This window comes from Hesperophylax consimilis, chromosome 7 (assembly GCF_061612785.1).
Source record: "Hesperophylax consimilis isolate HC1 chromosome 7, BYU_Hcon_1.0, whole genome shotgun sequence".
Classification (NCBI taxonomy): Eukaryota; Metazoa; Arthropoda; class Insecta; order Trichoptera; family Limnephilidae; genus Hesperophylax; species Hesperophylax consimilis.
Window position 1 is genome coordinate 35,411,608 of NC_142842.1, and position 27,740 is coordinate 35,439,347.

Genomic DNA, 27,740 nt, shown 5'->3' on the forward strand with positions numbered 1-27,740 from the left:
TTATTTTTTTAATGAATTTCTACACACTTTTTTCATCTAGAAAGTGCATTTTTATTCAATTCCCAGAGTTTGGCGTGATCTGCATTCCTCCCTAATATAATTATATTTGTACAGCGCACTTGAGGTTATTTTGCACAAAAACGGCGCTATACGAATCATCCAAATGTTATTATTATTATTAAAAATAAGCTTTATTATTATTCACATGCAGTGCTTGCGTAGTTACAGTTCGTATTTTTAACAAAAGTTTGTTAAGTTTTTCCATGAAGCCATTTTCTATATTGTTGGTACCAGAATTCTTGCCACCAATACTGAGAAGGATAATGGCACCGTGAACCAATCACCGACTGTTATTTTTACCGCTGCTTTTCGAAATGAAGTTTCGTCCTAAACACACCGGAATTTTCTATTTAAATGTCAATATTTTGCAAACAGTTTTTTTATGTTTATTAATTTATTACTAAGTAACTGTCTTATGGGAGTATTAAGAATAAATTATTTATGTTATTCGATATTTAAAATACAAGTTCCTTTTTGTTTCCACGTATTTTCGTGCATGTATGCAGTAGCGCCATCGCGTGACCGAATTAACCAATCAGAGGGCGAGACAATTGACAGTCGCACGCATTGAATCAGTCAATTATTTGGAAAAATATTTCATAGTAGAATTTCGACTGGTTGGTTTGCTGTATGAAAAAATTCTTCGGTCTGTCCGTGGCTAAATATGACAGAACAAAACGGAAAGAAGGGAGAAGTTCGCGTTTGGTGTGATGGCTGGTGAGTGTATTTCATAAAACATGTATTATTTTGCCGGGCTGGATAATTATTATGGTCCAAGTCGATTTTCAATGTCAATCGGATTTACACCGCGCAATTTTAGTTTACGCTTTTATACGATGATATACGAAATTACTAATCATTTGACCTTCGTGTTTGAGGGTTATAATGCCATTCGTAATTTGCCGAAATTAATTTCCAATTATTCCATCGAGCTGTCATACAAAAAAATATTCCGATCGTATTTTGTTTATGTGTGCGATTTTGTTTTTCCTATTTGAAAAATACACTAATTAAATACTTGTATTATTGACTGTTTTGCTTAAGATCGTTGTTTGTAGGTGTTTTGATTCTTCGCAGTTACATGCAAATGTTTTTAAAAATCTAAAATTCATAACAGACTTAATTTTTGAATTCATAAATCCCCGTATTTTATTTGCATAGAGATGACGTTATTTGAATTTAAACCATTTCGTTTGGCGCTTTTCGTGGCTACATTATATTGAATGACAATAGGAAATGTTTTATTATTCATATCAATGTTTATCTAAATGAGATAACCCGCCTCCCATACGGATGCAAGAATAATAATTATCTACATTCCAAACATTTTTTTGTTATAACTATGATTAGGTGCACCCTCTAAACATGTCTAATAAAAAATTCTCCTACATGAATAGGAATTTTAACGGAATTTTCCAATGATAATAATAGCTTATTGTATGATTTAAAATTCTTATTGCAATTCTTATTAGCTTCATATACACCATCGTAGGTCTGGAAATTAAGCTAATATACAAAATTGTTGTTCAACGGCAATGACAATTTTTATTTTTAGTAGTTTTGTGTTAAACATATCATTTGTTTCCCAAACATTGTCTGCAGGAGAGGAGCACCTACTATGCTGATTATTTCTCTAGATTGTAAAAGTATGTTTTATTTTCGAATGCGAACAATTTTAAATTTTCTGTTTTTATCAAGAGCCCTGTATCATACTGGAAATGTTTTATCTCTAGGTTTTATGAGGACATGTTGTAATAATTTATTGCTTTCTTTTTACTGTCTTATGATTTATAGCTTGGCATTATAATTGGGCCTTACTATAATAAACATGTTTGAAATTTTACACAACTGATAAACAACCATTAATGTATTGCTGTTTATCAGTTGTGTAAAATTTAAAACACATTTATTAGTAAGGGAAATAAAATTTATTCACTTAGTACTATTTTTTATGGCAACACCAAGCTACACACTTTGTCATTGAAAGTTGTTCTTCACATTCAAGTTTGAAAATTTAAAAAATTGTAAGTTTCACAAATTGGAATAAATAATTTTCAAATTATGTTGATGGCTGTCTACAAGGTGTAGGAAATTATACTAAAAAGACAAATACAACATTATTACCAGTTAAGCAAAGAGACCACTGAAAAGTAATCAAACATTAAGGTTTTGAAATTACTAGTTGCTGTTTGGATAGTTTTGTGCCCAACAAATGTATGCATACACACAATATCTGTTGTTGCTGCGCACGCAAGCCTTCCACACTATCTGTTTTACTATGGACCTAAAAGGTCGTTAGGTCTAAGCTAATTCTACAGAGATTTGATTCTCCATCTGAATTCCTGAAATATTATTATTTGATTATTTCAAAATCCCGTGATGATGGTATCAATTGTTGCCATGTACACCCATACAAACTTATTCAAACTTTCCACGTCACCCATTTTCATATTAGACTGCGTAGTTGCAGCTGATATAGTTTTTGACGTATATGCATACAAAGATTCTTGCAATATAATTATTTTTTCAAATTAGGGCACCCGCAAACGAGAGACTGTAGTTGAGGAGACAGTTGCGTTAAATAATGGGTCATAAAAATCCATTGCGGTGTACGGAGATGCGTACACTAGAGACTTATTAGTTGTGGCTGCCGGCAAAGGCAACTTTCTCCGCGACAACGATTATATCAAGTCTTCGGAGACAGTTTCGAATTCAAATTTTACACATCAAGGCAAACAATGAAACACTACCATATATCCTTCAAGTACTTACTACCCATACGTACGTGATATTTTAGTGTTTTGTATTTATATTATGAAATAGTTGCCGCAACTAAAGTCTCTCGTCTGCGTGCGCTCTGAGATGCAAAAGACCTTCTCATTGTTCTTCTAAATGAGCCAAGTATTAACCGTGAATATTTTTCAATTTGTTTGTTAGTTATGATATGGTGCACTTTGGGCATGCTAATTCACTGCGGCAGGCGAAAGCCCTGGGGGACAAGCTGGTGGTGGGGGTGCACACGGACGAGGAGATCACCAAGCACAAGGGGCCGCCGGTGTTCACGCAGGAGGAGCGCTACAAGATGGTGCGCGCCATCAAGTGGGTGGACCAGGTGGTGGAGGGGGCCCCCTATGTCACCACGCTTGAGACCCTGGACCAGTACCAGTGCGACCTCTGCGTCCATGGGGGTAATTCATTCATTATATCATTTTAAATGTTCAAACTCATTTTCTATAATGTGTTATTCGGAATCGTTTATTAGCTGGCATTTCTTACCAGATGGCTACAGCTTCTTAAAATTTTATTTTATGAAATTTCGTAATTTGAATACTTTTTATAGCGTACCCCGCAATACTTTGCGGTGAAAAAAATTATCGGTGAAGAACTTTTCGGAGATTTAAGATTTTGAACAAACATTTACATTTTTATTTATATAACAAAAAAGTACTTAAAAAACTGAGTACCTACGTAATCAGTTTTATTGTCAGAAATCTGTGTTTTAGATTTTATTTTTTTACATAATCGCTGTCTTTTTTTTATATCGTGAGCGGAATGTTGTGCTATCTACGTAGAAATTATATCGTGAGGGGAATTTTGTTCTATCTACGTAGAAATTCTGTCATGGGGGGGAATTTGGTTCTATCTACGTAGAAATTCTGTCATGGGGGGGAATTTGGTTCTATCTACGTAGAAATTCTGTCATGGGGGGGAATTTGGTTCTATCTACGTAGAAATTCTGTCATGGGGGGGAATTTGGTTCTATCTACGTAGAAATTCTGTCATGGGGGGGAATTTGGTTCTATCTACGTAGAAATTCTGTCATGGGGGGGAATTTGGTTCTATCTACGTAGAAATTCTGTCATGGGGGGGAATTTGGTTCTATCTACGTAGAAATTATGTTGTGAGGGGAATTTTGTTCTATCTACGTAGAAATTATGTTGTGAGGGGAATTTTGTTCTATCTACGTAGAAATTATGTCGTGAGGGGAATTTTGTTCTATCTAAATATAGAAATTTTAAGATTTGGCAATAATGTATATTTCCCTATCTTATTTTAATACAGGATCATATTTTTAGAAAACTTATGTAAAATAAAATTACAATTTAATTTTTCAATCACTTCTGTTTTTGATAAACATAGCCGATACTAATGTGCACATTTTTGCATTTGAATAATGTGAAAAAACCCTGTCTTATACTACAATGTACAATCATAGTAATCATATAAACTTTAATATTGTGTTATAAGCTGAACAATGTTAATTAATTGCTGATATATGACTTTTCACTATTTTTCTTCCGAGTCAAAGTAGCTTCGATATATTATGTTCTATTCAATTAATGAATAAAATTAATATAATTATTTCCTATTTTAAGAATAATTTAGTCACTTTGTTCATAATTTTTTTTTTATGCTTCTGTTGTAACTAGTTGTTTTTGACCTGTAAATACCACCACAAGCTGTTTTTATATCAAATACTACTTAAGGTCATTTTCACTCTGAAAGTAACGAAAAATGTTATGAATGAATGGATTGATTTGATGGATTGATTGATTGATTGATTGATTGAATGAATATGAGCACACAAGTCAGCAGTCCCCTGTCTATGTACCAATATTAATTAGGCCCGATTGTTTCAGATGACATAACCATGACAGCCGACGGGATCGACACCTATCATTTAGTTAAAGCCGCGGGACGATATCGGTGAAGATCACTTTATATTTGTCACTCAGTTATATATTGCCGCCATATATTTGATCCCAGTATTTTAATTCTTAGACCCACAGTCTGTGGGCATTTGAACCTACCAGGTATTTCACATTCTGTGTAAAATACACAATATTATATTATATACACACTATACTTTGCTTTCCATTCTTTTATTTCTAGACTTCAAGTTCCTGTAAGGTGACCATTGGAGCTGCAAGAGACTTTTAATATCTGTAACTTTCTTAAAGCGTCTTATAAATAATCATATATGCAAGAAATTGCTATACCAATTTATTGAGCATCGATTTTATTGCAGATTTAATAGTCACCTTTCAGTTGACATAGTTAAGTAGAATGCTAATAGCACATTCAACATTTCATACATCTTTTCATCAATCATTTACTAATGTGACTAATGTAATTTCGTACGGATTTCAACTGCAGCTTGTAATCATTCAATGTTAGAGTTCAGCGAACTTCATCATCTATTTGTAAAATATATTGTTCAGAAACAAATTCCCACAACCAAAATTACAAGGCCTCTTATTGTATGTTCCAATCTTGCATTATTTAAACCAGTAGAAATTATTTATGCCGAGTTCAAGGTAGTGATAAGGAACAGGGCAACAATTTAGACTGCGTAGTAAATAAACTTATGTAATTTTTAAGATAATTTATTCCTGCTTTATATTATGTAGTAGAGACATTCATAATATGGTTGTCCTGTGTGTTGTACTCATGACATTCTTGTTTTGTAGGGAAGTACAAAGAACGGCTGGAGTATCTACTACAGATCTTGTCGGCAGGATGCTGTTGATGACACGGCAACATTTTAGGTGAGTTTACAAGCTGGCAAGGTTGCTGCGTGGCACTTTGTCTTCTCTGCATACTCTTACTGTGACTTTTTAAATCCACACTTGGTTTCCTACACCATGCTCAGTTTAAAAAATATATATATACAGGGTTTTCCAATAAGAGGTATTATTTTGAATAGCCCGCTATTTCGGTAGATGTTACTTTTGAAGCTGTCATTTTTTGACATTTGACAAGTAGAAACTACGCCATTAATAAAAATGGAACGATACACGCTTCAACAACGCATTGAAATTATTAAAATTCACTTGAGTGAATCAAATTCAAATCATCTTGAGTGATGAGGCCCATTTCCACCTCGGTGGCTTCGTCAACAAGCAAAATTGTCGCATCTGGGGCTCGGAAAACCCAAGAGTTATTGTTGAAAAGCCTCTCTATCCTCAACGTGTGACTGTTTGGTGAGGTTTATGGTCTGGCGGAGTCATTGGACCTTACTTTTTCGAAAATGAGGCTGGAGCAACAGTTACAGTGAATGGATTGCGCTATCGAGAGATGATTAATGATTTTTTATGGCCGGAATTGGATGGTATTGATCTGGACAACGTTTACTTTCAACAAGACGGTGCTACGTGCCACACAAGCAACGAAACCATTGATCTTTTACGATTGAATATCAAAATAACACCTCTTATTGGAAAACCCTGTATTATCAAGTTCTTTTAGCAAATTCAGAAAGTATGACGTGTTTTGATTCATTATCATTCATTGTATGAGCCACCTACACCTACTATGATATGTGTATTTTTTTTTACATGAAATCAAGATAGCATTATGCTTTTATTAAAATACAGTAAAATTCTTGCATGCCTCCATGATAGGATTCTCTGCATTTTCAAGGCAAAAAATGAAGCACCTTGTGTTTGTCATGATGATTTCATAGCATCTTGCATGAGGTTACATCTTAGCTGTGTACTTATTATTTACCCATTTAAAGGTCAGAGTTGAATCTCAGGGCCGCGTTACTTAGGAAGTAATTACATAAAGAATAAGTGTAACAATACAACGCAGTCAGCCTTATTGATGACTCAGGAGACCTTGGGGAACACCTCGAGGTCTCTCATACTACACAAACTAACAGAAGAATATTGTTTGCTTTTATTTGTAGTACATGATACCTGTTAGCCAAAATTAACATAAAATGAGTGTAAAATAATATATCATGATATGTTCCCACGTTTACTTTCAACTTGTAAATTTGTGTATTTTTGCTACTTATTATTATTATTTTTATTTTTTTTAAATATTTTTATTATTATTTATTTATTATATAAGTACATTTTTGTTTATTTGTTACAATATATGATCAAATATTTCAAGACCCCTCTTCCATAGAAGCATTAGCTTGTGGCTGGAAGAGGAGTGTTCATTGTTTTATTACAATAAGTAAGTAATTAAAAATAAAATGATTTTGAACTTATTTGAAGTGAGTTATTCTTAAGATTAATTATATTCCATTGCCTCAGTTTTGTTACTCTTGATGCAAAATTTTCGCAATCCGCCAGCTCATTCTATTTTCATCATAACTTTTTTTTTTGGTAAAATTATATTTTGTTCATTGTACCATCTTATTAGATAATATGTTTATGTATTAATTTTTTTTTTTACATTATTTTTTTATATTAGGTTTTACGCCCAGCCGGGCTTTTAAATAAAAATTGTATATAATTTTCCATAAACAGTTTCCCCAGAATACCTCAGAAATAAATTTTTTGATTGAAATAATTGCAATAATCCGCAATGTTTAATTATTTTGCATTTCTCAATAAATTTGATTTAATTTTATAACAGTAAGATAAGGATAAATGTATTTTTATTACTCCCTATCTAAAATAAGCCGAATTTTTAAAGTATGACCACATGCGGAACATTGTGAAAGTGAACCAATAAGATTTGAGATATTTTATTGATAAATACATGAATGAATTGATAGTACAACGATTTGAAACTGGTTTAGCAGTTATTAACTTTTAAGTAAATCCCTGACACATGATTGCCTTATTATCATTGCGGTATCTTAAGAAGATATCAATACAGCAAAGTATCAAAAGACATGTACATTTATGTGATAGAAATTATAATTATAAAATCCTCCAGGTAAATCCCTAATATCTCTCATAAATATTAAAACCTGCAAAACATCTAACATCAGTCCAATAATTACCAAATGGTTAATTTATTGTTTTGGGTAGAGGGGAGTCTAAAAAATTGTTAAATAATTTCCCGTTAAATTATTCATACCTTATTTTAGTTTATTAGGGAAATAAACAGTTATACATATTCTATTGATATAATAACGGCTCCATGCTAACTCAACACAGTGACTATTCAACACACTTTTAAAAAGTGATATAAAGTCATTAGCAACGATGAAAAAAAAAAATTTAAACCTAACCTAACCTACTTAAGCCAGGTAATAAAGTTTTTGTTTCATCACTTTCCATGACTTTATATAACTTTTTAAAGATGTGATAAATTATCATTTTGATGAGTAATCCGGTCACCATAATTACTTGTTACATGGTTACATGAACCAGTCAAGTTTCTACATAAAATTCATATTATATACAGAAATAACAAATAATTAAAGACAAACGTAAAGAGGAGCAAAAAACAGAGTAATGTGAACTAAGTACCTATATAAATATAACACATACTTACATCATAAAATAATGTCCAAAGATAAACAAAATGAAAAATGATAAACAACATAATGAAAATGAGAAAATATCTTACACACAACAGGGGTAGAGGGTTCGTAATTAACAATTAGATTTATTTTTTTCCAATATACATTTTTTTAAATGATTTATTTATTCAGTTGTTTTTACATTTGTATTTTACATAGTGTCTTACAAAACTGAGTAGTATTCAGTTTCATAGTAAGAAATCTCTCATTTTTTAAATTTTTCAAAATACCAAGGTATTATCATTAATTTTTTTTCTAACAATTAACTTTAATTTATTCATTGATATATGTATCTTGATAATGGGATTTAGGTTTTAGTTACATATATAATTTTTTTTTTTACGTGTTTCATTATACAAAATTTTTGCAGTATACTAAAACTAGGTTTGATTTCTACGATGTCCCATCTTATAGGTACGGTACGTCTTTTTACATTTTGAATATTAGGTATTATACATTCATTTATTTAGTAAATTAACCTGAGGACAAATGGAAAATATCAGCATTTCAATAGATAGTATTGTACTTTGTGCACATCCTTCTGAAACATGAATGCTGTGTGTAGTTAGTTTTTTGAACAGTGGAAATGTTTTTTGAAGATATATCTCTTCTACCTTCTATTGTTGATAGTTTGTGGAATGCTAGTGAGTCTTTTAAATGTTGGGATGGCCAAATAACACTTAAATATTAATAATCATTGCAGAATAATACACAATCAAACTGGAGCATTTTGTTCCTTAGAACAAGCAGTCTGCCTAGCTAGAGGAACTACTACATGATAGCATTTGTACACATTTTCAGTTGTTTTAAATATTCTTCCTATGATGTGAGTTGATCTGGGTGTAATTGTTTCAGACGGGGAGATTTAGAATACGCCGTAGCTCTAGACTCCTCCTCCAACATGGGCCAAGACTCAGCAGCCAGGAGCCCATACACGGGCTGCTCCCAGTTCCTGCCCACAACTCAGAAGATAATCCAGTTTAGTAATGGGGTTTCTCCCAAACCCACAGACAAGGTATATCCACACCAAAACCAGGTTGCTACATATTGGTTTGTTCTCTGTCTGCCAGTCTTACTATTTGGTCAAAGTCTGTATTCTTTTTGCTTCTTTTCCTCATTGCTGAAGATTATAACCCCCACGCCAATTGCCTGCACTCCTCGGGGTTGAGATCAGTTCAACAAAATACCCTATAATATTAATATTACGTCCAACTCTAGTAAAATATTGGCAGGATCAAGAGGCCACTAGAGGCGCTATTATAGCATATTGACATTCCTTTCAATGGCGGCAAATTGAATTTTTTTCGTACTTGGTGGCGGTTTTTTGCACTTTCTAATTTTTATTTTGATTAATATCGATAAAAAAATCAAAATGTCCCTCAAAGTAGGTTCTCTGTGTACAGTCTACAGTAATAATTACAAACTACAAAAACACTCCCGAGTCATTTTTCAGGATGCCGAAAATCATTGACAGGTTAGTTGGTGAAATGTAATATAAGTTCATTAATTGACAGGTTAGTTGGTGAAATGTAATATAAGTTCATAAATTGACAGGTTAGTTGGTGAAATGTAATATAAGTTCATTAATTGACAGGTTAGTTGGTGAAATGTAATATAAGTTCATTAAATCCTAGCAAATAAAATATCCTTACATAAAAAGCGTATTATATCTTGAAAAATATAATTAAAATTTTTTAAAGGTTAATTCAGCAAAGCTTGTTAGTTCCTTGTTATATGTTCATGTTGAAGTTATGTATATTATATCGTCTTCAATATTGATGTTCAAAATACATTTTTATAATTGTTTAGCAAGAGCTTGTTATAGACCCAGCAAAATTTCCCAACTGTCTAAACTTCTTCATTTTTCGTCGCTAGTTGGGTTGTTCATTCACAAGCATTAATTCTAATATTAAACATGAGTTATAACTGCTTTTTGCTGTACACTGCCATTCAATATCTCGATTCGGAAATATTTAAGTAAATTAACCAAGTAGTAAAAAAGTGTGGTTTGTTTACGGGATCTATGATATTGGCAGTGTATTATTTAGTATGAACCTTTTTACAAATGTTTAATCATTTGCCATTTTAACATTACATTAGATTTAAACGGCTGGTTTCGATATCGTTAAGTTCATTTTGCGATGTTAGTATTATTGTTTGGCCTATGATTTATATTTCGGTCAGCGCAGCCCGGTGGGGACACAGTGTTCGGAAATTCGTGGTTCAAGTGGGAAACTGGCGAATCGAACTCGCATTTGGAATAAATTTTGTGTTTTTTTTAAATTTTATTTAACCACTGGAGTGTTCTGATATATAATCAATTTCAGCCTTGGGCGCGCTCGGAAATTTTTAAGTGTTTGTTTTAGTAATTATAAAGTGCTTATAGTGCTAGAAAGCCATTGTTTGCACCTACATTTGAACGTTTATTGCATATTTTTAGGATTCATGAAAACATTATTAAAAAATCATTAAATTTATAAAGCATGAATTCTGCTTATTATTTACATTAAAATTGTCGTTTGTGGTACCTACTTGGAGCAATATTAAATATTCCGACTTTTGTGTGTTGTCTATGGCCTACTTGACAAGAACTGATAAATTTAAATTTTAACATGCATTTTTTAATATGTAAACACATGATCAATGATTTGTAAAATAATATATTTCAATAATTTCGGTTCATGGAATTTCAACAACAAAGAAGTCGGAGAGATTGGAGACATCTTTTGTTAGAGTTAGAGAGAAAAACTTCTAAGTTAGCTTTATTTAATCAAAGATCCCAACAGTGGATAAGCTTTTATTTTCGAGTAAATGGAGTCATTTTTTGGTTAAATTCAAAATATTCAGTCGCAACCAAATTACTTTCAGTCTTTTAAACTCAGTTCTAAGAATGGCTTGTTTCACAGAATTTTATCAATTCATCAAATTTCAAAGTTGATTTTCAAGTTCTGTGGAGGTTCTTTTCAAGTTTGGTTATTGTATCATTATTAACCAGTTGTTTCACAAATTTAGAAATAATAACAGAACTTATCTTCACATAACTTTTAAATTTGATGAATTGTTCAATTTCTCTGAAACAACCTGTCCTAAATTATATATTATTTTTTATGTAGTTTTTATGTTTGACCAATTTGGGAAGGGGCCATGGGTACTGCCGCCCGGGAACCATTGATTGGATAGTCAACACCCTGCCATAGGTCACCCCAAGTGGTTAACTAGGTTTGATGACTTAGCAGGGGTGCCTAGGTTCATGGGGTGAGGATTGTCTAGGTCTTGGTGGCGAATGTGTAACAAACCCTCCACACAGTATCCCCAAAGATGACATAGGCCCTGAAGGAAATTATTGTCCTCAGGGCCTCCTGTGTAGAGTTAAATGGGAAAAAATGTAATCTCTTACCAATTCTAGTAAGCATATTATGGCAGACAGCCATTCCAAGATGCTTAATTAGTAGGTGTCGCAATCCGGGGTGGACTTTATAAAAATATCATGTTTTTCTTTCATTTAAATATGTAGTTCAACAAAAACTAGTGAACAAATTTAGTTGTGCTAACTTTTTTCTTTCTAATTAGATAATTGTATTTTGTTAATTGATATCATTTAAAATATCTAATATTTAAGAGTGGTTGAGTACACCACCATTGTGATTTCATTACCTGGTTCAATTTCCCGGTATCTACCAGACTAAAATGAACAAATCATTAATATAATATATACAGGTACATAATATGTACCTGTAGACACGGTGTCCGGAAACTTGTAATAGATGCGGAAAACGGGTGAATCTACATCAAATAAAGAATAGTGAACCCGAAAAATATTATTTTTTTGATCTCAGCATTTCAACCCTTTTTAAACTTTTTTTTCGGCACCTAAAGGGTTAAAAAACCTTGTGAAGCCGGATTTACACTTTGACGCATTTTAAAAGACATCAACCCCCTATTATTGAGATTGCAACAATAACATTTGGCTGTCATCAGTTGTTTTGTTTTGCTCTATCTAAAATTAATTTTTTACCATTCTTTTTTGTTTTCTGGCAAAAAAAAAGTGTAGTGTGTTGTGCCTTGAGGTTTCTTCTCCCTCCTGATCTTCCAGGAGTCACTTTTCGCTGCTGATTTCCAGATATTTATAAACTTTTTTACTTCTGTCATTTTTCATACTATTATTGTAGTTGTTTACTGTTGTGAATAATGGAGGAAGATTTCCCTCCTGGACCCCCTACAAAGCCCCCAGATCCCTCTCCAGACCCCCCAGACGGGGAAAATGTAGAAATTTCTGACAGTGATTCTGTCATCTTGACTTCTACCAAAAAAAGGAAATTTACTCCTTCTTCCCCAATAAAACTTGACTCGCCTTCGACTTCACAGTCCTCACCAGCACTTTCTCAACTTCCTCCAACAAACTTTTATTCTCCTCATTCCCGTGGCCCATTCATAGCATACGCCCAAAAAACTGAGCAAGGAAAAACCATCCACCCTCTTGAATTTGGCAAATTCCTATCAAATAGCAAGAATCTTTCAATCAAACCTGGAGGTGTAAAAGCCGAGGGTCGCTTCCGAATCTCCGTCGAATTCCTCTCAGGGCCAGCTGCCAACAGTTTCATCAAAAATATCTTCATTTCATCTAATTCAAAGTTCAAGGCATATATCCCTACTTTTAATGTCACTCGCATGGGCCTGGTCAGAGGTATCTCGACCGATCTGTCCATCGAAGAAATTCTGTCTTCACTTTCAACCCCCAACACATTGGCAATCCCATAAAAGCCAGGAGGCTAAATTACAAGGACTCCTCTGAGGGTATAATTACCTGGAAGCCCTCCCAATCTGTTGTTATCACCTTTGAAGGTCAATCTCTTCCCTCCCATATATATTTATTCTTCAACTCATTACCAGTTGAAATGTATACATATCCCACCACTCAATGTTTCAATTGCTGCCGTTTTGGTCATACCAAAGCTGCATGCAGATCTCAACCCAGATGTTTTAAATGTGGAGAAAACCACGCAGCTGACCAATGTCCTTCTTCCTCCTCACCTAAATGTTTTAACTGCTCAGGCTCACATACAGCTATCAACACATCTTGCCCAGAACAATCTCGCCAAAAAAATATTAAAATTTCTATGGCCTCTCAGAACTTGTCTTTTCTGCAGGCTTCTAAATTATTCCCGCCTGTCAAAAAATCATTTGCTGAGGCTTTATCCAGCAACTCCTCATCCAACCCTCTTCCCTCCACTACAACAACTCCTTCTCGTTCAACTAAATTCACATACAAAAACGCTATCTCTAAACCGGCTCCTGGATACGATCAGCAACAACACAACTCACTGCTCTTAAATCCCAATGGTTCACCTCTTTCAAATGCCACAAATGGGTGTGCAAATAATTATAATCCGTCCTCAATGAACTCTCTTAAACTTTCTGAAAAACTCTCCCAAGACAATTCTTCATTTATCCAAACTCTTATTATTCTTCTAATTGACCTTATTTCTTCTCAAACTAATCTACCGTCCAACGCTGCTACTATTATTTCCACATTAAAATCATTTATTCAAAATGGCTCTTCAGGATGTCAGAATACTTCAGTGGAATAGCCGAAGTGCTATTTCTAACAAATCTGATCTCCTTAACCTATTAAATTCCAACTTTATTTCTTTGGCTGCTATCTCGGAGACTTGGTTTACTCCATCCACCCACTTTAATGTGGGAGGGTATTCCTGTCTCCGCGACGATCGCCCGGAAGGTTCGGGCGGCGGTGCTGCCCTTTTTATTAAAAAATCCATATCATTTTCCCCAATAAATAATATCAAACCCCCCAATGCTGACTTCCAAATGGTTGCAGCTAAAATAAAGGACACATCCTTTATTTCAGTCTATCTTCCCCCAACAGCCCACTTCAATAAACAAACTTGGTTGCAAATTGTAAGTCAACTAAGCCCTCCTTTCTTTATATTAGGCGATTTTAATGCCCATTCCCCCGTCTGGGGTTCTGCTTTCTCCGACCGAGATGGTCGAAGTGTGATGGATTTCCTAGATCAATCCAACCTTTTCCTTTTGAATGACGGATCTCCTACTAGGATCTCACGCCCCAGCACAAACCCCAGTGCAGTGGATCTCTCGATATGTTCTACTAGTCTGGCTTCTCTCTCCTCGTGGGTGGTGTCCCCCGACCCTTGCTCCAGTGATCATTTCCCGATCATCATTACTTATCAAACTTCTTTCCAATCGGACAAGTCTCATATTTCGACAAAGATTAAAACGAAACACACCAAATGGGATGAATTTAACTCTCATATGGACAAGTTCCTACTAAATTCACCCGCCACCGATATATTTTCCGTCAAAGATGATTATAATAACTTCAAATCAATGCTCATAACTGCAATAAATAAATCAAATCCTCCCCCTAAAACTAAATCTCTCAAAAAACTCCCTCCAACTCCCTGGTGGGATGAGGAATGTTCCAAAGTAGTAAGAATTCGGAAAGCTAAATCTCTTTCCTATCGTTACAATATGACTATGGAGAACTATCTTATATACAAAAACGCTGAATCCAATGCCAAAAGGGTATTGAGGTCAAAAAAAAGATCCGGGTGGTACAACTTTTGCAGTTCAGTATCTCCGAACACTCCAATTTCGGAAGTTTGGTCTATGATCCGAAGATTTCGATCCTCCTTCAGTTCACCATCTCCTCGAGCGTCCCATTCTAAATGGATAGATGAATTCTTGGACAAAATTGCCCCCCCTTCTGTTCCTAACTTAGATGAAATAACGCCCATCTATAATACTCCCATGTCTAATCATTGGCTAGACTCTCCATTCACCTTAATTGAGCTAAAAAATGGTTTATCATCAGTCAAGGACTCATCTCCAGGCAGAGATGGTATACCTTACAGCATAATCAAAAATAGTAATGATAATGTTCTAAACCACTTCTTAAGCATCTTAAATAAAATCTTCCAGACTGGTATAATGCCTGATGACTGGAGTTCTCAAATAATCATCCCTATTTTAAAAACAAACAAATCTCCAAATTTTGGATCCAACTACAGGCCAATCGCTCTTTCATCCACCCTCAGTAAACTTTATGAAAAATTAATTAAAAACCGATTAGAATTTTTTGTCGAGAGTAAACAGCTTCTCTCTCCATCTCAATTTGGATTTAGGAAAAAAAAATCCACTCAGGATAACCTTGCCATCATCAGCACTGATATTAATTTATCAATTTCTAAACAGGAAGTTTGTCTTGCCGTCTTTATAGATATAGAAGGCGCCTTTGACAATGTTTCCATCCCAATCCTGAAAAAAAAACTTCTAGGCCTTGGCCTTCCCCCCATGTTTGTCCAATCAATTATTAATCTATTTCTAGATAGAAAAATTTTCATTGAACTTCCAGATATTTCTCCTCAAAGTAGGTCTATTTGGAAGGGTTTACCACAAGGCGATGTATTGTCCCCCTTACTGTATAATATATACACATATGATATGCATGTCACTATTCCCCCACAAATAAAAATTATCGAGTTCGCAGATGACATAGCTTTCTTCTTATCATCCAAAATCATCCCTCTTGCCGTCAAATATCTTAACGAAGCCATGAATGCCCTTTGCACATGGCTCACGTTACATGGTCTTGAACTTTCAATCCAAAAGACTCAGTGTGTCACCTTCTCAAACCGCCATAAAAACCCCCCCGTTCAAATTTTATTTAAAAATTCTCCAATCTCCAACGCTTCTGAAGTAAAATTTTTGGGAGTAACATTTGATAGGAAACTTAAATGGTCTTCCCATATTAATAATTTAGTTACTAAATGCGAAAAAAATTTAAATATCATCAGATCATTATCTGGCGTTTGGTGGGGAGCTCACCCTACTTGCATTAAGTTGCTTTACAATGCACTTATTCGAAGCCATCTCGACTATGCCTGCCCACTTTTTAGTACTGCCTCAAAAAATGTACTTAATAAATTAGACAAAATTCAATCTAAATCTTTGCGAATAATAACTGGAGCGATGCAATCGTCACCCATCAATTCCCTTCAAGTAGAATGTTCTGATCCTCCTCTTTATTTAAGGCGTCAACTATTTGCTGACAAATTTGTTCTTAAATGTTTAAATTCTAAATGTCATCAGGTTATCCCCAGCGTCTCGTTGTTCATTGACTCAAACCATTCATCTACAATCAGAGCTTCAACTAAACCTATTCCTGACATCTGTAAAAATTTTAAGTCTCTCTCAGAGCTCTACATCATCCAAAATGATCTACTTCCCTTATACAAACTAAAATATAGTCACGTCACCCTATCCCCAACAATATTAGAAGGGATCGGAATCTTTAAAAGTCATTCCAATCTCCCGGCCCGAACTGTCAATAATATGTTCAATGACATTATTTTATCTAAATGGCCCAACTTTTCTCTTTTATTTACTGATGGATCCAAATCTCCCGACTCTCCTAACTGTGGTATAGGTATTAACGTTTACCACAATAATTCTAATGATAGAATATTTCCTTCAATTTCAAATCAATTTTCAATATTTTCAGCTGAGTGCATTGCAATAATAGAATCTCTCAAATATATAATCAAAAATAATTTTGAACATTCCCTCGTTCTCTCTGACTCTCTCAGTTCCCTCCAAAAACTTAAATCCAGTCCTCTTCTTCATCCTGATGATCATTTTGTATGCCTTATTCGAGTGATGATAGCATCCATTCAAAGCTCTGGTAAATCTGTAACTCTGATTTGGATTCCTGGACATGTTGGTATCATGGGTAATGATATTGCGGATGCCTTGGCAAAACAAGGAGCGTCCAACCCTGTTGTTACCCTCGTAAACCACATTCCCTTATCTGACATTTTTTCCATCATCAAAGAAAGATCCCGCAATGTTTGGTCAGAGTATTGGCACATTGCTAGTCAATCCAAGGGAGCCTGCTATGCCTCAATACAAAGGACTATACCATCAAAACCGTGGTTTCAGCAATTCCCTCATTTTTCCAAAAAAGAAATTTCTTCACTCATTCGAATGAGGATCGGTCATTGTTCCGTTCCTTCCCATCTTTTTAAAATTCACGTCCTTGACTCCCCAGATTGTACATTCTGTGGTCTAGAAGTGGGAACTTTAGATCACATATTTTTTGGTTGTCCCTCTCTAAACAAATATCCTCTCTTCTATCAAGCCTTAACTAAAATTGCCTCCCCTCCATTCAACATTTCATCTCTTTTAAGTCTGAACTCGACTCCAATTTTCATTATAATTTTGAAATTTGCCTATTTAAATAAAATTAATATTTAAATTCACCTTTCAATACACCTTTCTCAATAATTTTAAATGATGGCCAAGAACACCCTTGAAGGGTGAAAGCCAGAAATAATGGAAAAAAAAAAACCCCCTATTATTCAAAAACGAAAGCTCTTATCAAAAAACTTAGACGGCAAAATCACCTCCAAATGTGATGTAGATTCACCAGTTTCCCCGCTCGTACTAGGAGTTTCCGGACAACGTGTATAAAGTGATATTCTTGTTAATTTTCCTTAAAAGTTTTTCTGTTTCCAAAACACCATGTACGCTTGATTGATTTAATTTGAAAATATAAATATTTAAAATGAAATTTAAAAAACGGCAATGTGCTATTTTACTTCATTCAATTATAATTGTTTTGGTTTGATTATTTTTCATTTCTATGTTTCCGAAACGTCACACATAATCTAAAAAATAAAAAGACTGATTAAAAACGTTCTGTAGAAAATACAATTAGGTAGATAGGTATCTAAATGTTATAAGCTTCAGAGCGTTACACACTTAAGCATAGGAATTCTGTCAAACACACTTTCGAATATGCACCAAGAATGCACTCGGCCTAACAAACGTGAAGTTCCTTTGAACCGTTTCGCAACCGTCCTGGCAACTCAGTGAATGATGAACTTTTTCACAAAAGTCATTTTTTCGTTCTTTGAAACAATATGGTTGTGAGAAGTACATACATAACGAGAATTTTACACGCGAAAAGAGAATTTGTTTAATTTAACTATCTGCTTCTGCCTTTTTTGATATTGAAAAGATTTAAGTAAGTTGGTATGCTTCTTTTTGACAGATTTATAAAACATTTTGATGTATTTTTTCAAAGATAGAGGTTATTAGACACAAAGCGTATAATATGGCTTCGGACAACGGGGACTCCACTCCCGGAGTGACAAAAAGCCATGAAATGTATTGAAATATGGTTCCAAATGAAGTATTTATTTAATTATTTAAAACAACAAATATCATGACGATGAAAAGAGTCGGTAATTCCACGGATATCTGTAGATAAACATATTTTAAATTAAAAATATTGTCTAACATCAATAGTGTGATAAACTATAGAAAATGTGGGTTTTATTGTGTATCAGTGATTTATTTATTATGGTCGAATGTCTACATTAATTACGAAAAAAACTCTGCAGAGTGAAAAATAATACTCTATTATTTAATAAATATCAAGTCTGGGAATGGCATACGAAAGGACGTTTAGACGTGTTTGATAGCTGTTTTCCATTAAAACCCTTAACCTTCCAGCGGGCGCGTTGAGAAATTTCCCTTGAGCGGGTGCTTGTCGTAAATTTTACGTCATCAAGTTTTCTCCATGTAAGTGGTGTTTTCTTTATACAAACGTTAGGGAATTTCTTTAAGAATATGAAAAATCATAATAGGCAGTACTTTAAAAAAATATATTTGACTTTCTTAAAAAAAACGAAGCAACACTCTAAACATGTTAATATTTCAAAACAAAATATTTTATCGACCTATTTAGTCAGAATCAATATTCTCATCCTTACAATTGTTACAAACCACCTCAACTGAAGAATGGTTCTTGCATGTAAAGGACTGGCTACGGCAACACTTCATTGATGCGGAGGATCTTTTCTTATCCAGTGCACATAACCGACAAACACCGCATTTTGGAAAGCTTCTGTTTTATTCTTCTGTTATCGGTTCAACTGCCCTACCGTAATTCACTTTGAGAAAAGCATTTATATCTTGCGGTAAATGTTTGACATTTGATTTGACTCTAGCATAGCCCGAAGCCCGATGCTTACAACTAAGTCGCAAGAGTGGGGGAAGCGATAAGGCGCGTTTGTCGTAAATTTTACGACAGCGCGCCCGCTGGAAGGTTAAGAACCTGGATTGTAGCATTCAAAAGAAATGATTTAGACGATCTAGTAATTGTGAAAGGCGCCAATAATTTTTGTAAGTTTATGTTCTGCCAATTTTGAAATTAAATGTTTTGTAGAAACCAAAAATTGTTCAGTCAAGGGTAAGTTTGCATTAGTATTATTGAGATAGGAACAGTGTTGTATTGATTTGTAAAGAATTGAGTTTTTGTTCAGACACAACTATGTATTCATAAATAATTATAAGCAATACACATCATATCTAGCCTACAACACATCTCGAACGCCCGAAAGCAGATCAGCATACAACAAATCGGCAAAGGAATGCAAGAGAATCATCAATAGGTCAAAATTCGAACACGACCTGCAGATCAGCAAAAAGCTGGCTGCCTGCCCGCATGGCAGCAGAGCATTCTGGTCGCTTGCGGGCTCAATAGGTCGAAATTTTTGCAAACCCAGTTTGCCACCTCTTACCAGACCTGACGGCTCACTAGCAAACACCGCCACCGAAAAGGCAAACCTTTTAGGGATAATGTTTGCGGAAAACTCGACCCTCGACGACGGGGGTGCTGTTCCGCCGTCGGTTCCTCACTGCGGCTTCTATATGAAAAAGCTGAGGATCCGGCATCGGGATGTACTCCACGTCATACGGGGGCTCGATGTTAACAAAGCTAGTGGACCTGATGGAATACCTGCCCTGGTATTGCAGAGGTGTGCTGCGGAAATAGTTCCAGTTTTGACAAAGCTCTTCAAAATGTCCCTGAAGTGTGGCACTGTGCCCTCTGGTTGGAAAAAAGCGGTAATTCACCCTATTCCCAAGAAAGGTGACCGCTCCAACCCGGCCAACTACCGCCCCATAGCGATCACATCAGTTCTGTCCAAAGTGATGGAACGTGTGATCAACGACAAACTGCTCACATACCTCGAGAAGAACAAAATTATCGACGACCGTCAATACGGATTCCGGCGGAACCGCTCGTGCGGTGATCTTCTCGCGTATGTGACGCATGTTTGGGGGCGGTGCCTGGAACGTCACGGTGAGACCCAAACGGTCGCACTAGACATATCCAAGGCCTTTGACCGGGTCTGGCACCGAGGACTTGTCAACAAATTGCATTCTTACGGACTTCCCGCATCCCTGTGTACGTGGATTGCTGACTTTTTAAGGGATAGGTCGATTCAGGCGGTTGCTGACGGTTTCACCTCTTCCTCGCACTCCATAAATGCTGGCGTCCCACAGGGATCGGTTCTGTCTCCGACTTTGTTTTTGTTGCACATCAATGACCTTTTGACATGTGCACCGATTCATTGTTACGCGGATGACAGTACAGTTCATGATAGCTTTTTGTTTGACAAGCCCCCAAAGGGCACACAAACTCCAACGGCTCGGAGGGCTTTGAAGCAGAGAATGGACGGTTATCTCGAGAGTATTTCCTCCTGGGGTAAAAATAATCTCGTCGAATTTAATGTTTCAAAGACCCAATCCTGTCTGATTACGTCTAAAAGGGATCCAAATGATAATCTAGTCTCCTTCAACGGAAGCAATCTTCCGAACAGGCCTTCCATTGATATGCTTGGTCTAACTATAAGTGACCAGCTCAGGTACGGGGGCTCCATCGAAGCCAGAGTAAAGTTGGCCTCTCAGAAGCTGGGCGTACTGTACAGGGCCCGCAGATACTTTAATAGTACACAACTGCTCACCCTGTACAAATCGCAAGTGCGCCCTACTGTCGAATTTGGCAGCCATCTCTGGTCTGGAGCCCCAAAATACCTGAAAAAAACCCTTGACTCTGTGCAGAAACGGGCGGTCCGTTTGATAGATTCCCCAATCTTAACAAACGGACTGCAATCTTTAGAGCACAGGCGTCAGGTAGGTATGCTGTCCTTGTTCTATCGGTATTACAATGGAAGATGCTCTGAGGAACTAGCGTCATTGATCCCTTCGGCACCGGTGCGTAGTCGGGATACACGCCAAACGCGCGCCCAACATTTGTACACAGTTGACACTTGTCACATGAGAACGGGTCGCTTCTACGATTCGTTCTTAAGTTCAACAGCTCGGCTGTGGAACGAACTGCCGGCCTCTGTGTTTCCTCCCTCCTACAACATGGGACTCTTCAAGACCCATGTTCACTCCTTCCTCTCCACAAAAAGACCCTCCACACAGCATCCCCAAAGATGACATAGGCCCTGAGGGAAATTATTTTCTTCAGGGCCTCCTGTGTGGAGTAAATATAAAAAAAAAAAAAAGTCATCCGAAATACTAATACAAATTGAAAATATCTCCTGAGTAAAAATAAATGCCGCCAACGGGAATTGAACTTGTGCCTTCTGATGTCCGGTCAGGTGCTCTGTATTCACTGAGCTATGTCGGCTTATTTCCAACCCGCCAAATGATTCAATATGTACTAGTACCTCAATCAACAATTACTGCTTATTATATATTTTTTTTAAATTTTTTATTTTTTTATTTATTCATATTCCGTTTGTTAATGCGCAAACAAACAATTCATCATAACTTGCAAAAAAGTGTTTTCCTGAAATAATTAAATAAGCGCCATCTATGAACAATTTTAAGTTAACCCAAATGTATGAGAGAAAGTCAAGCCTCACAACTGGAGCCGCTAGGAGGTGCCGTCAGTTTGGTGGTATTATTAACCTTTCCGGGAGTATGGACGCGAATATACGACGGTACACACTTTCGCCAAAGGAGTATGGACGGCTATGGACGACAGGGGTCGCATATTCATATTCGATGTATATTCTGTAAATATGCATCGTATTGCCATCTATGGGCATATTCCTGTGACTTTACACCAATTTTAAACATTTTACATCATTATCGACATAGATATCGGCTGTTATTTATTTTGCATACTATCATAAAATTTAATCAAAAAATATATATCTTTATTTATGTAAAAAAAACTCACTCCCCAGAGCACAGCCAGAATTACGTAACTTACTCCCGGAAAGGTTAATATTATAGGGTATTTGGTCCAATGCATTGGTTAGCTTCCTCTGCTTTACCTACCCTCCACTTTGCCATTGATAAAGAGCTTCTCCGATTGCAGTTGTCAGTTTGGCAAGCGACGTGTCCAAGCACTGTATAGTGATATAATGGGGTGGTGATCTATGTATTCAGGTGGTGTACGTGGCAGGCGCCTTCGATCTGTTCCATGTGGGGCACTTGGACTTCCTGCAGGGGGCGGGAGCGCTCGGCGACTTCCTCATCGTGGGGCTCCACACGGACCCTGAGGTGAACCGCTACAAGGGATCTAACTGTCCCATCATGAACCTGCACGAGAGGGTGCTCAGCGTACTTGCTTGCAAGGTAAGTCATTATTCCATTTGTGGAAAATCGTATTGTCAGCTTATCATTTCCTTTAACCTTCCAGCGGGCGCGTTGAGAAATTTCCCTTGAGCGGGCGCTTGTCGTAAATTTTACGTCATCAAGTTTTCTCCATGTAAGTGGTGTTTTCTTTATACAAACGTTAGGGAATTTCTTTAAGGATATGAAAAATCAAAATAGGCAGTACTTTAAAAAAATATATTTGACTTTCTTAAAAAAAACGAAGCAACACTCTAAACATGTTAATATTTCAAAACAAAATATTTTATCGACCTATTTAGTCAGAATCAATATCCTCATCCTTACAATTGTTACAAACCACCTCAACTGAAGAATGGTTCTTGCATGTAAAGGACTGGCTACGGCAACACTTCATTGATGCGGAGGATCTTTTCTTATCCAGTGCACATAACCGACAAACACCGCATTTTGGAAAGCTTCTGTTTTATTCTTCTGTTATCGGTTCAACTGCCTGACCGTAATTCACTTGAGAAAAGCATTTATATCTTGCGGTAAATGTTTGACATTTGATTTGACTCTAGCATAGCTCGAAGCTCGATGCTTACAACTAAGTCGCAAGAGTGGGGGAAGCGATAAGGCGCGTTTGTCGTAAATTTTACGACAGCGCGCCCGCTGGAAGGTTAATTGCTGGTTTCGTTTCTAAAACCCGTAGTATGAATTTAATTTTAGTTAGGCAATAAGGATACCCCATTTCCTAGCTCCACATCTGAAACAATCATGGCTATAAAAATATTCCCTAATTTTAACAAATCAGTGAAATCTATGCTTGATACTTTATACTTGACTATGGAGATTTTATCTGCAGTGGCGGTTCGTGGTTTAAATCATTGGGAGTTCAACGTTAAAGTGATTTCCGCTTTTTGTGAGCACTTTTTCTTCTTCATCGAATATATCGTCGCCGTTCAGGCAAAAGTCACCAAACAACAACACACATTTTTTAGATACTGCAAATTTGAAAGCTAAAATATGTTACATAAACATTAAAATACAATTGAAATTGTAATTGAAAAATACTATTGAATTAATAACAATATTGAAATTTTCCAAACTTCACATAATATCAATACAAAATTTCCCGACCAATTTTCCAAACCAAACTTTTCGATTTTCCGGGAAGAATTTTTTTTTAATATGTTATATTTGTAACTTTCCAGTACGTACACGAGGTGGTCATTGGAGCGCCGTACAGCGTGACGGAGGAACTAATGACGCACTTCCGTGTGAGCGTAGTCTGCCACGGGACTACGGCTATCGCTTCCGACCGGGACGGCTCGGACCCGTATGCCGCCCCCAAGAAGAGGGGCATCTTCCAGGTTATCGACTCACACAACACCATGACCACCGAACACATTGTCAAACGAATCATCAAACACCGTCTCCAGTTCCAGATCAGGAATCAGAACAAGGAGAAAAAAGAACTGGAACTCATCAAGTCTTTGTCCAATGGAAAGGACCACAATGGAGATTGCGAGGTGTCCGATTGAAGTCAACATATTTGTTATTTATTCGATTTTTTTTTGTATGGTATGTGATAAAGTCATTTGTGTGTGTGTGTCTGCATATATTATGTTGTTGTTTATATGTGGAACACGCTGTAGATTTGGCTTTAGTTTAACTCCTCATACCGTTAATCTTAACAAAGTCAAATCTAGAGGGTGTTCTGTACTGTTCGTTTTGCGACTGTTTGTTGGATAAAATTTTATTAATATAGTTTGTTCACTATAAATAAATGGGTATTTTATGTTGAAATAGAGAACCGAGTTTGTGTGTATGTGTATTTGAATGAAATATTTTTGTTGTATTTTTTAGATGCATCGAATTATTCCACCGGAAAACCTATACGATAGAAAAGTTTAAAAAAAATTTGATTAGGAAATTGACGTCATTAGAAATATTATTCTTGGTGTTTAGAAAATTGTATATTACATAATATAATTACAGACACAACAAGACACGTTGGCTATTAAGCCGTCGTCGGAATGCATTTCTTAATTTATATATATTTTATATTTTTAATATGTTTTTATAAAGATTCTCGATTTTTATAAAAAAATTTATACACGTACATGTTACTTTACTGCATAAAATATATTGCTTTTTCATTTAAATTAATTGTGTACAATGTGTGTATTTATGGTTTCCCAAACATTTGTCTATCATCCTGAATATATTGTGATCAAATTTAGGTTTCAGTATGCATAATATTGAGAGAAAAGTAATTACAGGCTTCAATTAATGTTGTTTTACTTTTTTGCAGTCACTAAGGCCCGGTACATCCATTGTTTTTAAGCTCGGCTTGGTTAGAATGTCGAGCTTAGCGAGGGTTGGAACATAATCCTTATATAAGTCGTAAACCTAGATGTCAGCAATATTACACGTATTGTCTATGATTTTAATAGAGGAACGTATTTCTTTTCCTTTGTAAAACAAACTACTGTATACGCGAGTGGTATATCTATGCTCTCTAATGTCATCACGTGATTGAGAACTGCCAAATTGCCAACGATTGCGGTTTTTTTTTGTCGGGTGTAATTTACTAGTTGAGATGATTGGAGTTCCCCACTTCAATCAGAATGGTGCTATATGCGAGGATACTAATTTTAAATAGTTTTTTTTCTGGAGCAGTGACTCTTCATAAAATTATGACGAACTGACCGCTGAAAACAAACTGTTATAACAAAAATCATTATTATAATACCTTACCGGACTATTTTAGATTGATTATTAATTGATAACATCAACATTCCTCATCGCTCGAGGAATATAATAGTCCATACTGAAAAAATTAGTAAATTTCGGTGAGACTTATTTGACATGCTTAACTGCTAGCGCCTCAGCTGCCTCAATGTCTAAAAAAGGAACTATTCAATGACTTATAAAGGCTTGAGCGGCTGATTTAGCCCGCTTAAATTTGGGCAAGGAATGTCATACGTAGCAAGGATATGGACTGACTGAAATACTGGGCCTTATATCTTCAATGCGCATTAACCCTTTTATAATTAACCGGAATGCGGTGAAAAGGTACAATGTCATAGTCATGGTTTTGCTATATATTCAGGCTGGTATATAATTATAATATTTAATGTATATAAATAAATTATTGATGGATGTGAGAACTTCAGGGTGGTTCATAAACTTATGATGTATATTTTGTTGTGCCAATACTCTTAGCTTTAGGTACATGCCCTTTTTGCAATTTCAAATGAAATTAAAATAAAATCTTTGTTTTTCCACACTACCTAGCGGCTCGAATATTAAGTACCTTTTTAGAATAATGCAAATTAAATGTGCCCTTGTTATGTTTAAAATATATTAATAATTTCACACATGCTCTCTCTCACGCTAACATTCGATGAAATAGACTTTATTGATTTTCTCATTTCCTTTGAACTTGTCTTGTACTGGTTTAGAGGTGAAATAAAATATTCACCTTCAATTAAATTATTAATAATTCATAATTATGTAGTTTCTTCAATAACCTCGTTTTCTATCAATTTTCTATATACATATTAAAAATAATGTACTAGTTTTTATCTCTATGTAAATATTATTTTACTTAATATTATATTTTTTAGCTATTTGTTTTAAATCAGATTTTTAACAAGACGTTTGTGTTTTTGAAAAGATGCAATTTCTAATGTGCCTTGGTTTTGTTGATTAATTCATTGGTCATCACAGAGATGAAAAGATAGAGATTACCATTTGGTTGCTGCCTGAATGTAAACTACATATCTATGTATTAAATGTTACCATTAATATTATTTATTTTATATCGTATAGTTTGGCTATTTCATTTTAAAGATAAATTTTATATTTTCTCCATTTCTAAATGAATCAATATGTATTTATGTAGTATGGTCGGGACCATATTATGTGTAATTTGGATATATGTAATATTGAAACCTCGGAAGAAATGTATATGATAATAATATTATACACAAGCATTAGTATATTACATACCTGTAAATTGTGAGGACAAAAACCAAAAATTTGTAAATATTATGGTATTTTTTTAGACTAACCCCATGGGCGGGAACTGTGTTGAATAACAATATTTAGTTAAATGTGTGTTTGCCAACTAGCTCTAAAGAGAGGGATAGGATCAAACAAACAATATTACGCTACATAGTTTTTCTAATGCTTATTTAATACTTGTAGGCCCAATTTACACATTTGAAGAGAGTGCAAATTTTAACTAATCATTTCTTTTAGAGCATATATCTATGCTCGTTCAAAATCTAGTGGCGCTTTGCTGTTCTGTAAAATGTGTCAAATGTTTGTCATTTTCAATCAATCATTTCTCCTCGTAAACACACAAACACCCTTGTCACAAAATATAACATATGTATATATTGACATTGCACTAGTCAGTTTTTCATATTCATTTATTGCATTGATTTAATATTAGTAGAGGATTTCATTTTACAAAGTGGACACCAAAATATTTTTGGACAAATGTAATAATAGAAATTTTAATACATCAAATATCGTGCATAAATGTATAAAATATTAGGCATTCAAATTATTTTTTAGATTATAATAAGAAAGTCCCTAAATGGTGTCTCATTCCTAGTGGAAGGTTTCCATCAGTTTTTCTTTTTAGTATTACTAGTTTTGAATATCTGGATTTAATTGTTGCACGTACAAAAGGAACACAATAATTACATTTTACACTTTTTCATCTGCATTTTTTATCATTCTATTTTCATCTGCATTTTTCTTCATTCTATTTTTATCTGCCATGAAATTGATGATATTTTCAATGAAGCACACAAATAATGAACACAAGAAATACATTTTTCCACAATTCACAAATTATTGATTTACACTTTTTTTGATGAACTGATTGGGTTTTTTTAGTTTTAATAAAATTACCACATTCCGT

The 27,740-nt window shown here is 35.1% G+C and overlaps 1 protein-coding gene across 1 annotated transcript; it reads left to right on the forward strand.

Annotated features, from left to right (window-relative positions):
- The first annotated feature begins 588 nt into the window (after positions 1-588).
- Positions 589-27,697, forward strand: Pect (phosphoethanolamine cytidylyltransferase). The gene is made up of 7 exons (XM_089633452.1): positions 589-777; positions 2,998-3,248; positions 4,701-4,767; positions 5,532-5,609; positions 9,188-9,347; positions 22,628-22,816; positions 24,010-27,697. Exons 1-7 carry the CDS (start codon positions 725-727, stop codon positions 24,337-24,339), a joined length of 1,128 nt encoding a protein of 375 aa, XP_089489578.1. The 5' UTR covers positions 589-724; the 3' UTR covers positions 24,340-27,697.
- The last annotated feature ends 43 nt before the right edge of the window (positions 27,698-27,740 follow it).

Coding starts and splice junctions, on each gene's coding strand:
- Pect (XM_089633452.1), top strand. CDS start 725: ATGACAGAACAAAACGGAAAGAAGGGAGAAGTTCGCGTTTGGTGTGAT. Junction 4,768..5,531: donor AAAGCCGCGGGACGATATCG/GTGAAGATCACT, acceptor CTTGTTTTGTAG/GGAAGTACAAAGAACGGCTG. Junction 5,610..9,187: donor ATGACACGGCAACATTTTAG/GTGAGTTTACAA, acceptor TAATTGTTTCAG/ACGGGGAGATTTAGAATACG.